General features: G+C 42.1%; 1 protein-coding gene across 1 annotated transcript in view; it reads right to left on the bottom strand.

Moving 5' to 3' along the window:
- LOC123967520 (sodium channel protein type 4 subunit alpha-like) overlaps nt 1–12,099 on the bottom strand; it is a 185,517-nt gene that overhangs the window by 38,847 nt on the left and 134,571 nt on the right. The window contains exon 23 of the mRNA XM_046043645.1: nt 3,799–3,922. Within this exon, the coding sequence (XP_045899601.1) occupies nt 3,799–3,922 (124 nt within the window). The remainder of the gene's footprint in view (nt 1–3,798; nt 3,923–12,099) is intronic.

The following is a 12,099-nucleotide window of genomic DNA, read 5'->3' as shown; positions in this document are numbered from 1 at the left end:
CTGAGGCATATATTGGTAAAAAACCCTTTTCACATTTCACAGTTTTATATCTCACATGTCTCTCCTCTTTTCATCTTTATTCTCTTTTACAGTATGATACTTTTCTCCTTTACTTTAATCTCCAACATTTCCCTTCTCTCCTTCGCTCCTTTTGTTCTTCTTCACCTCTCCATCCTCAACTCTTTTCTCTAAATCCTCCCTTCCTTCCTGGCCTTTTTCTTCTTTTCTCCCTTTTCTCCTATGTCCCTCATAACTACTTTGCTCACATCATCTGAGTTTCTTTTGTTCCTTCTCCTTTGTTTTTTTCCTTCCACGCCTTTGCTTTTCTCGTGTTCTCTTTTGTCCTTTTGTTTCCTTTTCCTCCTCTTCAATAACTCGCCGTTTTTCTCACCTACTAACACAGACGTGCTGACGATAAAACTGTGGCGTGAAGGAACAGTTTCGTCCATGTTTCATCCCTCTTCCGTTGGTGCTCCAGCAGCTGATCTGAGTCCAGCTGGTAACATATGTCTGCCTGCTGTGAAGGACTCTGCTGAGTCAGGAAGAACCAGGCGGCGTGTTGGGACAGTTGCGATGGACGCATCAATCTTCTAAATGAATCAAAGCTAATACAACATCTGCTGTTTGGCAGATAATTTCATCCAAAGCACCTCTCACAGGAAACAGACCCGCTTCTGGATTTACTCTGAACCTGTAACTACGTAGTGGCGGGCGGTACAACACAATATTTTTTTTCTTAGTATTTCCAGGGAGAAAATGAATATCAATACCTGCATTTATGTCTGTTATTGTGACCTTGTTTTTATAATATTTAAATTTTTTAATAATTTATAATTGGCTCCTGTATGATATCTTTACTAACATTAACATTATCTTTGCTAGGGATGCCCCGCTTGGTTGAAGCCGAAACCGAATACAATGAAAAACTTTCCCAAACAAGGTTTTTCACATTTTTCACATTTATTTTGCCTTTTTTTTTTTTTAACCATTGCATAAATTAAATAGTCAACATGTGCTTTTTCCTCAGAGTTTCCCACAAGATTTGGAGAAACTATGGTGGGTGGGTCTGGCGGCCGAGAGGGTCCAGTAAAGTAAATTACATAATTAATATGTGTTATACTTTCTGTGAATATAATCCAATTAATCTTATTTCCTTATTTTGAAAACCAGACGTTGTCACATGTGTATCCTCGCACTGAATGCATCAAGTCCGACCCAATTTTTCAGCAAACAGCGATTTTTGCGTCTTTCTCTGACACTTTAAAAATGCTTCCACACTGCCGACATGTCAACGTAGTTGTTCAGCAATCTGAACTTGTTTGACTTTTTTTTGCTATTTCCGGACGAATATTTTCAGTTGCCGAACATGCGGTGCATCCCTTTGCTCTGCTGAATGCACCGAGCTTTGTAATGCATGCATTCAGAGATGACAACATTTTCAGAAAGTGTCCAAAAATCTGTTGTAATTTCAGTAAACATGAGCAGTGTAGCCAATTTAAATATCTTAAATATCTAGACAGATTTTGCATAAGGCACACTGCGAGAAGTTAACTGCAGCGGACAACACCATTGAAGCAAGAAACATCAACTTCTAGATGCAGAGGGACATAAAATCCAGGCGGAAAATGGGTTAAAATCTGGGTGTATTTTGGTTTATATGGGTTCAACATAACTCACTGTGCAAATGTATTTGTTTCAAACCATCTAGTACAAGATGTTTGGTTACACTTTGGAGTAATGTACTCACTGCAGGTGCTGGGGATGCTTTTTTGTTATTTTTGTTCTTTGGAGAGGGTTTTCCAGCTGGCTGCCCTAATTCTTTCTGAGCGTGTTTTTTTATTTTTTAACCTCAAGTTACCTTTGAAAGTCAAATGTGCAATATCAATTAAAAAAATCCTGCTTGCATGTTTCTTTATCTTGGCCACGCTAGCTGTGCTGAAGTGTGTCTAAGACAAATCTCAGTGCATCAGGAGGAAACTGGCTGAGTCAGGAAGGAACCAAGGTGTTTGCGTCTCACCTGGGTTAGTCAGTACAGGATCATAAATCTCGTTATGAAAGTATTGGGGCAAGTGGGTGGTGGAATGGGCTCATTGTTAGTCAAACCATCATGTGACTCACAGTTTCAAACCCTGCAGCGAAAAAGAATAATGAACCACCAACCTACGCACTTACGGTCGGTCTGAAGGCAACTTCAAATCTAAATTCATCATTAACCATCACAAAAACAACGACGTATTTTGACTAATTAGACAATAATTGGAATAATCAGGATCACGCTGACACACTACACCAAATAGACTAGATGTAAAAGGAAGAAAACAGTTAGCTGACTGCAAAGAACATCACAGAAGTGATAACCAACCACGTTTTATGCCACGATGAATTGGATTAAACTGATAATCCTTTCTGACCTGACTGGCTTACAAAACACCATTAATATAAACCAGGTCCAGAATACTCCTGCATTTTTAAACAAAACCTCTAAGAATCCATCAGATGGCCCTCTTTTCCTCGCTTTTGATAAGTTATCAAACTTAAACACATCCAATTTAAACATCCGCTTCATTTTTAATAGTATCTGTACACAAGAATATTTCAGGGTTTTGTTGAGCCACAGTCATCTATTGTCAACAAAACCTGAGCATAAATCGGCTGAAAAGTTTCAACTGGCACTTTAAATCCAGCTTTGCATTCGTGTTCGCTGCAAAAACTAAAGGTGACACTTGGTCGAAGATGTTCAAAGAGGACCAACTGCTGATCAAACAACTTTGTCAGTAGGGTTACATAATTGGGTAATACGTAAATGTACAGCTGCATGTCGTCTGCATGGTGACAGAAATAATATTGTCTCGTACTTGCAGTTCTTTGGCCACCAACAGAAGATAACACGTCATCGTTTATCTCGGCTCTGTAGGGATTTAATTTCTGGGATTTCATTGGCTGCTGGGAGCCCAATAGTATGCCAGTGTTCCCCCAGCCTTTGTTTCTCTGTATGTGTGGCCATGCTAGCTGTGACAAATATGTATGCTCCGGGGGGACGCTGGCTGAGTCAGGAAGGAAACAAGGTGTTTGCTTTTCACCTGGGTTAGTCAGAGCAGCATCATAAATCTCACTATGAAAGTATTGGGGCAAGTGGGTGTTGGTATACGCACTTGTATGGTTTCATCTGGGCACACAACTTCTTTTCGCTCACTATATTTACAAAAAATGATCCACATCCTTATTTAAAATTTTTTTTATTGCAGGCTGCTTATATGTTTGCGTTAATATGTAATGTGAAGTTTTTGGTTCAGTGGGGCATATGAAGATGTGTCTTTTAAATAACACCCTCAAAAATCCATTTCTGTAAGGCTGAAATTAGCTATTATTTCCATTCCTGAGCAATAAATTGATATTTTAGTCACTACAGATGTTTCCAGACCACAGGGTAAAGCATTCAAATGACTTATTTTGTTTGACCAACAGTCTGACACCCTCACATTTTCATTTCACAATGAAAACCGAGGAAAGCCGCAAATCCTTATATTTCAGAGGGGTTTTGACATATTTGCATGATAAATGACCAATAATCAATTATCAAAATTGTGGTTAATTAATTGAATAACATTTCAGCATCAGACTATACTATTGTTATATAATAAGATAACAATATTTTGTAATATGTCATAATGTGTGTTTCCTAAATCGTCTGAAACAGGCTTGTACAACACAATTATTATGAACGATCAACTACAATTTCAAGAGACTCCTAACTGTACTAACTGCTCTATGTGTGTGTGTGTGTGTGTGTGCGCTTACTGTCCGGGAAGCAGTTGTCTGGGTCCATGGCCTCTTCAGCCATCTCTGAGTATTCATCCTCTTCCTCCCCAGGCTTCCTCAGGTCCACCGTACTGCCCTCCGATAGGCTGACATCATCTTTCTGCTAAATAAAACAGCAGAAAACAACCAATCAGAACCACTAACATCTTATCTGATCCACCACAACCTTTTTTTCCCCGACTAACGCCATGTACAATTAATCAGAAAAGATCGTGAGGAACCAATCCGCCATACTCACAAACAGACAGTACAGTTTATCAAATCCACTGGAACACATCAGTCTCAATATAGTGCCCTCTGATAAAATGATAAATTAAAGCATCATCGCTTTTTCCTGCAAAACGTCACAATTCATCAAACTCACTTCCTTGTTTAGAAGACGCAGCAGACATGTGTGATACCGCCGTCTCACGTTTGCTGACAAAAACAACAGCTTAGGGCCGTGAAGAACGGGGATCCAGGTGTTCTTTACCAGCAGGGGGGTCAACTGTTTTGCTAAACGTTAAGGAAATCCTCTTTGGACAATAAGCAGAAAATGGCCGAAACGCATGGAGGATGTCAAACGAGATAAACCACTGTGACACAGGCTGCTGCATCACAGTCATTTGCAAGCTGACGCTTTTATCCAAAGCGACTTACAATTGCTATACACGTCAGAGGTCGCACGCCTCTGGAGCAACTAGGGGTTAAGTGTGTCACACAGGGACACAACGGTGGGAATCGAACCCAGGTCTCTCACACCAAAGGTAAGGACGTTATCTATGCACCATCACCACAGGTTAGGCCCGTGAATTCCTGGAGGGTCTGTTGCTGTAGGTATTATATGAATAAAGTATGGTTGGTGGTTGTGTGATCATCAGCATCATTTTGCTGCAGTCCGGCCTGAATGAGTCAGATTTAACGTTACGTAACTGACAGGGATCCTGGCAGAGAGAACAGAGAGGCCTCGTCTTCCAAACCTTCCCCTCCCACCGCCAAGAAAACTGCCGTCTGTTCACTTTGACTCTGAGATCTGGACAAAACTAGACGTCAGGAAATCCCCCCTCATCCCCCCACCCCAGCTGACTTCAAAGGTCCCCGTTTGCTGAGCATCATGGGAGTTTAACTGTACAAAGGGACGAGGGAGATGGAGGGATAGGGCTGAGGAGGGAAATTTGGCAAGTTTTGTTGAATGTCTGGACAAAGACACAGCAGGAGTGCGTGTGTGCGTGTGTGTGTATGTGTGGGCTTTATATGCGTCTGTGTGTGAACAGGTGAACTAACTACCTGAGTCAACAGCTAACTCATGAATACATTCAGAGTCTGGGAACAGAGAGCAGCCGCTGTGACGAATGCCAGCCTTGGAGACACACACACACACACACACACACACACACACACACAAAGGTGAAGCCAAACGTACATGAATACACACCTAATCTCTGACACACACCTACATGTGAAAAGAGGTGCTCACAGCAAACTGGATAATATAACACACACACACACACACACACACACACACACAACAGCCTTGGGCCGAAACCTCCTGACAGTTGACGTCCATAATGAGGGGTTTAAATGTATTTCTATTCATAAGCGGTTTCTATTGTGCAGCCAGAGAGGAGCTGAAGGCAGTGAAACACATTCAGGGCCTGTTAAATAATAAATCGCGTGTAATCAGATCACTTTCATTAAAGCAAAAGAATGAGATTTCAAGAGGTTCATTACAACGTGGGTCCTATTTTCACAGTTTTGTCCGTTTCTAAATCTCACTAAAAGCAAGTCAGACAGACAATCAGACAGGTTGGAAACAAAGCAACCTAAATGAATTAACTCAAACTAAAATGTTAGTAAAAATCCCTCATCGCATATGAAAACTGTGTTACCACAGTAAGCAGAGTAGGTCGGAGTTAAAGCAGGAGGTTTACGACTTTGTTTTGTCTTACAAATAACTGCAGTTACAGTAAAAACAGTGACTCACCTCGAGATTTAAGGTTTTAATCTGTTTACATCTGTTGTGTGTTTGAGTATGTGTGTGTGTGTGTGTGTGCACGTGTGCGCGTGAGTATTCGGTAAAGAGCACGTGCTGTAAGCTGGCTGGTATGTCCGTCATCTCTACAGTCACAGACGCTGAAGCCACAGGACGCATCCTTCACCTGCTTGTCATGCCTCGGTGTGTGTGTTTTCTATTAATACTTTATACATTACTGAGGAAGATCAGAGCGAGGGCGACACACGCGCACACACACACACACACACACACTCTTAACGTGGCTTAAATGTGGCCATAAATTCCTTCAATCAACATTCACTCTCCTCTTTTGGCCTCCCTGTTTTTCTTCTTCTTCCTATAAACGCACACATGCCCATTTAACATTGTAAAGCTAAACACAGACAGCAGACCGGGAACCACAGCGTGGTGTGTATTTACGTGTTATTTTCAGGTAGTTCATCCAGGGGCTGCCGTAGTGACAGCGGACATTTCATTCATTCATCGTTCGTCTTCACTAGGCAGGAGGAATGGCATGGTCACTGCTAACGAGGACGGGCGCGGCATACTTTGTCTCTGCAGTCGGATGTTTTGTATGATTTGTGCAAACAAATGCAGAAGTAAATCTATAGGTCTATGAGAAAGTAAACAAGAGATAGACGGCTGCAGATATGCAGTAGTGTTGTGAGATGAGCATGAACTCTAAAACAGATAATGAGATCCAGACAAAGATGAACTGCCCCAACACTAAATAACTGTTCAACAACAGAAGGAAGCGAGTGGATGCAGTTAGCCAGACTAGTTTGTGTTTAATTGACAGTCACATTAATGCAAACACATTTGGTTGGTAGAATAGTAAACATAACATTTAAGCAGCTGGTGTTAGCGGTGGCTAAGCTAAATTAACAAATAACGGAATGATTTTGGTTAAAACAAGCTCATTTGTGTACATTATATCACATTTTGCTTGTTTGTTGAGCATTATCGGTTCTAGTGAGTCTGTGATCTAACTCTAACGCTACAGGCTGCAGGTTTGTGTTGCAGGAGCACAGGAGCAGGAGTGCGTTTTGATGTTGACTTTACAGACACGCAAAATCAAAGCAGAGCTGCGGCGTCCATCTCCCACCACCTGTCTCTGCAGACAACAGCTGGACATCTGTTAGCCGGGGTCCTGAACCCTACAGGGGCCAGAGGTTGCCAGCTAGAGACTGCAGGGGCGTTGGGGGTCGGTTTTACAAGCTGCCATTTCTGGGCAGCACACACATACACACACCAGGTGTTGACAAAGTACACCTGGCATAAATGCAGGAAAATAGATTCACAAACACACAAGCTCAGGTGTTTATAACTGGGCAGTCATGGCTGCTTTTAAACCTTTAAGGGTTTCAGGTAGAATTCACACACACACACACACACACACACACACACACACACACACAGAGCGCTGGGTGCTTATTAAGTAAGACTGAACCTTGTCGTGACCTGTCCAACGAAGGTTGAGGTCAAGGGCACTGACATTAAATTGTCCCAGTTTTCTGAATCTTAACTGGTGTTAAACTGGTCTGGGACCAGTCTGATTCTTGTTAAGGGTGGACTAGTTCTCCAGCAGAATCCATGTTGCTGCTTGGATTCTTTTTAGAGCTACAGCTGTCGAGTGTCTCCAGCTGAAATCTGAGAAAGTTCCTGGTTTGAAATTCATCTGACTAAAGCTACGGAAGCATAAACAAGCTAAATTATTGTACAGATACCTTCATTACACCATATAAATATCTATTAACTGTCTTGAAAAGGCTTTAAAATGATCTAAATTTAAGACTTTCGCAGGCATTTTAAGACTTCGTTGACAGCACCTGTAGCAGAGCATGAATATATAAAGTGCAACTTGTAACGACTGCCACTGTAAATACTCTAGTCTGACCTTTGACCTTGGCTTTCTGACCGTGCCCACCTCCACCAGTTTATTCATGCTTTATGAGACAGTGAAACCACGTTCAGTGATTTATGACGCAATTAAAGCGCAGGTCAGCTATTTAATCATTACATAACCAAACACGGGTCTATTAAAACAGAGTGCTGGAGCAGCTTAACAGCTTCTATTTACAGTGAGCTGTTTGTGCACCGAAAATAAATTACATACAACAGACCTGGCGGGAGAGGAGAGATGGGGCGAGAGAGATAGAAAGGTGGAGAGGGAAAGGGTGATAGCAGAGGGGGAAAAAAAGAAAAGGAGAAAGAAATAATAGCTGGGAGAGAAGTCGCGTGAGTGAATGAATGTTCATCCTGTGGCATTGAGCAGCAGCTGCTGGCACTGTTAGCGTTACTGTTAGCTTAGCTGCTATCAAATATGATGTTTCAAAAACTGTGTGGCTTTAAAGTGACGTGAACAGACATTGTAGGTATTCTGGATAGCAAGTCCCTGCTCTGACTGTTCAAGAAAGAGAGAGCAAAAGACACTAAATCAGAGAGCGAGTGAGCTATAAATAAGCTGGCGTTAGACAAGGATTGAATCCTGTGCTAAAGCAAAACCAACAGACATCCCTGACCTGCAACCTGAGAACTGGCTGGCACGCTGCTATACAATTGCTACCTCGCTCTGCCATTTTCACTCTCTCCCTGTCCACCTCTGTCTTTCTTTCTGTTTTGTCTTTTCCTCTTAAGACTCACAGAAGCTTTCACTTCTGTTTGACAGGTAAAATGTGTTGTTGTTGTTTTTTATTGTGTTGCACCGTCTGGTCAGGTCACACCAAAGCCATAATAAAGATCATGTCAAATTTCTGAAGATCATTTTCAAATCAAACAACTTATGTCTGTCTGAGTCAGGAAGGTCATTGTCACAGTAGAACTGGTCCTTTTCAAGCTCTTAAAATCGTATCCAAGTCATAGAGGTTATATCCGAGTGACAGAGGTCATGTTTGACTTTCCAAATGCAAGTTGGTCACCTCAAAAGCATAAAAGCCCGTGCCTGAGTCACAGAGGCCATATCCGAGTCAAACAAGTCATGAGCAAGTTACAGAGGTCAAGTCTGTTCCCAAAGGTCATGTGCGAGTTCAATGTTGAGTCATAAAGGTCATGTCCAAGTCACAGGGTTTATTCTCTGAGCCAAAAGGTCATGCTGAAGTCATAAGCGTCTTTCATAGACGTGTTCATAAACGTGTAAAGAAAATCTGCCAACATGCCGCATGATACCACCTCTTTAAGGGCCCGTGTCCCCCAAAGCGTTTATTTTTTCAATTCATTCCAATGGGAGCGCTGCGTTTTTACGAGCTGGTAAAACGCGAGCAGCGGGACGAGGCGCTGAGCGTTTGTTTCCGGTCGCAGAGAGTTGAAAAAATGTTCAACTTTGGGGAAAACGCTGCGCTCGTCACTGTGTCTTTTTACTCAGCTGTCAAATCACAGTAGACGAGGGGTGGGACAAATACTACACCGTAGCAACGGTTACTATCCTGGAACTGGGCTTCGTCCAACCTCAGCTCTTGGACCAAACGGTAGTAGGCCTATTCGCCGAAACCCACATCCGGCGAGTCCGTCTCTTCATACAGAGCAAGGGCCAGAGCAAGTAGGCTACTCTACTCTGTGGTGACATTTTTACGTTCGGAAGAACTACTCGCAACCACGGATTTGATGTATCATAGCAACCAAAGCAGTCGGAAAAAACGCTGCGCCTCAAAAATGCCCTGCTGGGCGTTTTCAGCTGGCAAAACACACTTTGCTGGACACGAGCCCTAAGTGATCATTTATAAAAGTCCAAGTCATGAGGTCTGGTCTGATTCATGAGTCATGTCCAAGTCACACAAGTCATCGCCATACCATAAAAGTTGTGTCCATGTTCATAAAGATAATGTCCAAGTCAAAATGCTCAGGTCATCACGGTCAGCTCGTACAATATTCACTTGGAAGAACACGTTTCACATGTGTAGTTCTCACTGAAGTGTCTTGTTTGTATCACCAGACTAAATCACCTCCTGACATAAACAACACAGAGTTGCCCTTGAGTCGGGCACCAAAACACGGACTGAGGTTGTGTTGGGCAGCTCTCAGGATGAATGTGAAGCAGGACGGTGCCGAGGTTGCACACTCAGCTAGACCTTGACCAGACTACAGAAAGAGAGATCGAGCTGTACTTGAACCAAGCTGCTGACTACACTCATTTAGATATCAGCAGCACCTTCATGCTGGTACATTATTTAACTGCCTATCTGGGTCACGCGCTGGCAAACATGTTGTTTGAAATAATAAAAAATCATTTCACATTTACGTTGCTGAGCCAGCGAAGAGGTTCGCCAAAAACAACACCCGCATGAATAATTAAGACGTCAAAATATTACGTATTTAACAAAAAAACAAAGCAGCCATTACTCTTGGTAAAAATGCCTGTGTGTGTAGAAGTACCAGAGACTCATTTATTCTCACTGCAGTTACAATATTAGTCAGTGATGCCGTCATATCGCTCTCACTGAAGCTGCTGCGTCTGTAAGATCCACAGTAATGATGTTATCAAAAGGTTTGATGGTATTTATCTTTAACAGGTGCACAGATATGAGCATGTATTTATATGTATTCATGGATTAGACTCTTGTCTTTTCTGTCATTTTCACAAAAACACTAAAATAAATGCACATCAGATGATAGTCTCCAGTGAGGCAGGTGTCAAATTGTTGCAGTTAAACCTGAATCGCTGATGATCTGTGCTTGTTTGTTATGTTAGAGAAACGGAGGAGGAAGTCAACGGCGCCCCCTACAGTAGTGGAGGATACAGGTGGTAAAATGGACATTGCTTTAGCATGTTTATACAGGAGAATTCTGCAAAACCCTAGCTTATGTTCGGTAACAACAATTTTTTAACTGCCACTACTAACTTTAAAGCTAGAATGTGGGACCTTATATTCAACCCTCGAAAACGAAGTTCACACAATGCTAAGACGCCTATCACCGCCAGCTAATTCTCTGTGGCAATGTTCCTGCGCTGGCACACCTGTATTAATGTCTGTAATTACTCTCACTGTCAGACGGAGGAGACAAAAGTTCTGCACTGCAGGTTCAAGGTTAAGGTGCATATTGGTGAATATTTTGGCCCCTTTAGGGCAGCAGAAACCAGCTGAAACGTTGCCACCGTATAAAGCTGATATAGTGAACTCGTAAGCAAACAGTTGCCTATATAGAGTCAATCAAATACATTATCATTCATTTGGAGTCGAGTTCCTGACTACCTGATGGATTGTTAGTCCAATATTTACTCTCTTTTAGCTCTTTTTGGTCTCCACCCCGACTGAGGATTTACATAGTTGAATCAGATTCGTCAAGTCCTGCCTATGGTCGACTGATAGTCGAATCATGTGTGCTTTTGAGCGCGTTTTATGTGCATGCCGTGCATGTTGTCAGCAGCACGGCATGCACATGCACGTCGCGGTTCCACGCGGGTCTATTTCAAGTAGCCGCCTATTTAAAAACAATATAATATTCTTTGTGTGGTTCATCAACAGTGATTGATGGTGGATTTATTCACGCACTTTGAAAACATTTATTGGAAGTTTTATTTTCAATTCAATTTTATTTATATAGCGCCAAATCACAACAACAGTTATTCTTTTTACGTATTTATTTACAGCATTAAATGTTGAAATGTATATTGTAATAGGCTGTATATTCACTTATTGGGAGAAAACTGGTAGTTCTATGTAAAATCAGACGTTGAGCACCCCCATATCGCCAAAATGGCATGATCCTTGTTTCACTGCGAAGCTTCGACTGTGAGATTGACAGTCGAATCAGGCTCTGCCCATCAAAGCATCGAATCTTCGACTATTGGGGGTCAGCCCTAATAAGAAATTGTATTATTTGCAAATCCGGTCACCTCCATGGAAGTCAACTTCCACTCCCTTACTTTCCACCTCTCTGCTTACTGTAAGGGACACACTACTTCCTGTCTTGGCACTGAACATTGGCACTAGATGTAAATCTGGAGATGCAGAATCATCCAATATGGATGTAATTCCCCGGGATACCAAGCTGGGTAGATGTTGTTTTCTATAACCTCTATTACTTAGAAATTACTGATGACTCAAATATGGCTATGGAAATTCATTTTGCAAAATACAGAGATCAGCCCTAACATTATGACCACCTGCTGGTCTCCCTTTTGCCACCAAAACAGCGCTGACCCATCGAGGCATGGACTCCACTGTGTGTTCTGACACCTTTCTATGAGAACCAGCATCAACCTTTTTAGAAATTTGACCTACAGAAACACATATTTTTCCTGCCTCTAACACATCAACTATGAGGACACAATGTTGGCCTGCTGCCTAATA

The sequence above is a fragment of the Micropterus dolomieu genome, linkage group LG01, assembly GCF_021292245.1.
Source record: "Micropterus dolomieu isolate WLL.071019.BEF.003 ecotype Adirondacks linkage group LG01, ASM2129224v1, whole genome shotgun sequence".
Classification (NCBI taxonomy): domain Eukaryota; kingdom Metazoa; phylum Chordata; class Actinopteri; order Centrarchiformes; family Centrarchidae; genus Micropterus; species Micropterus dolomieu.
Note: the sequence above shows the minus strand (reverse complement) of the source record. Positions and strands in the feature narration are given on the sequence as shown.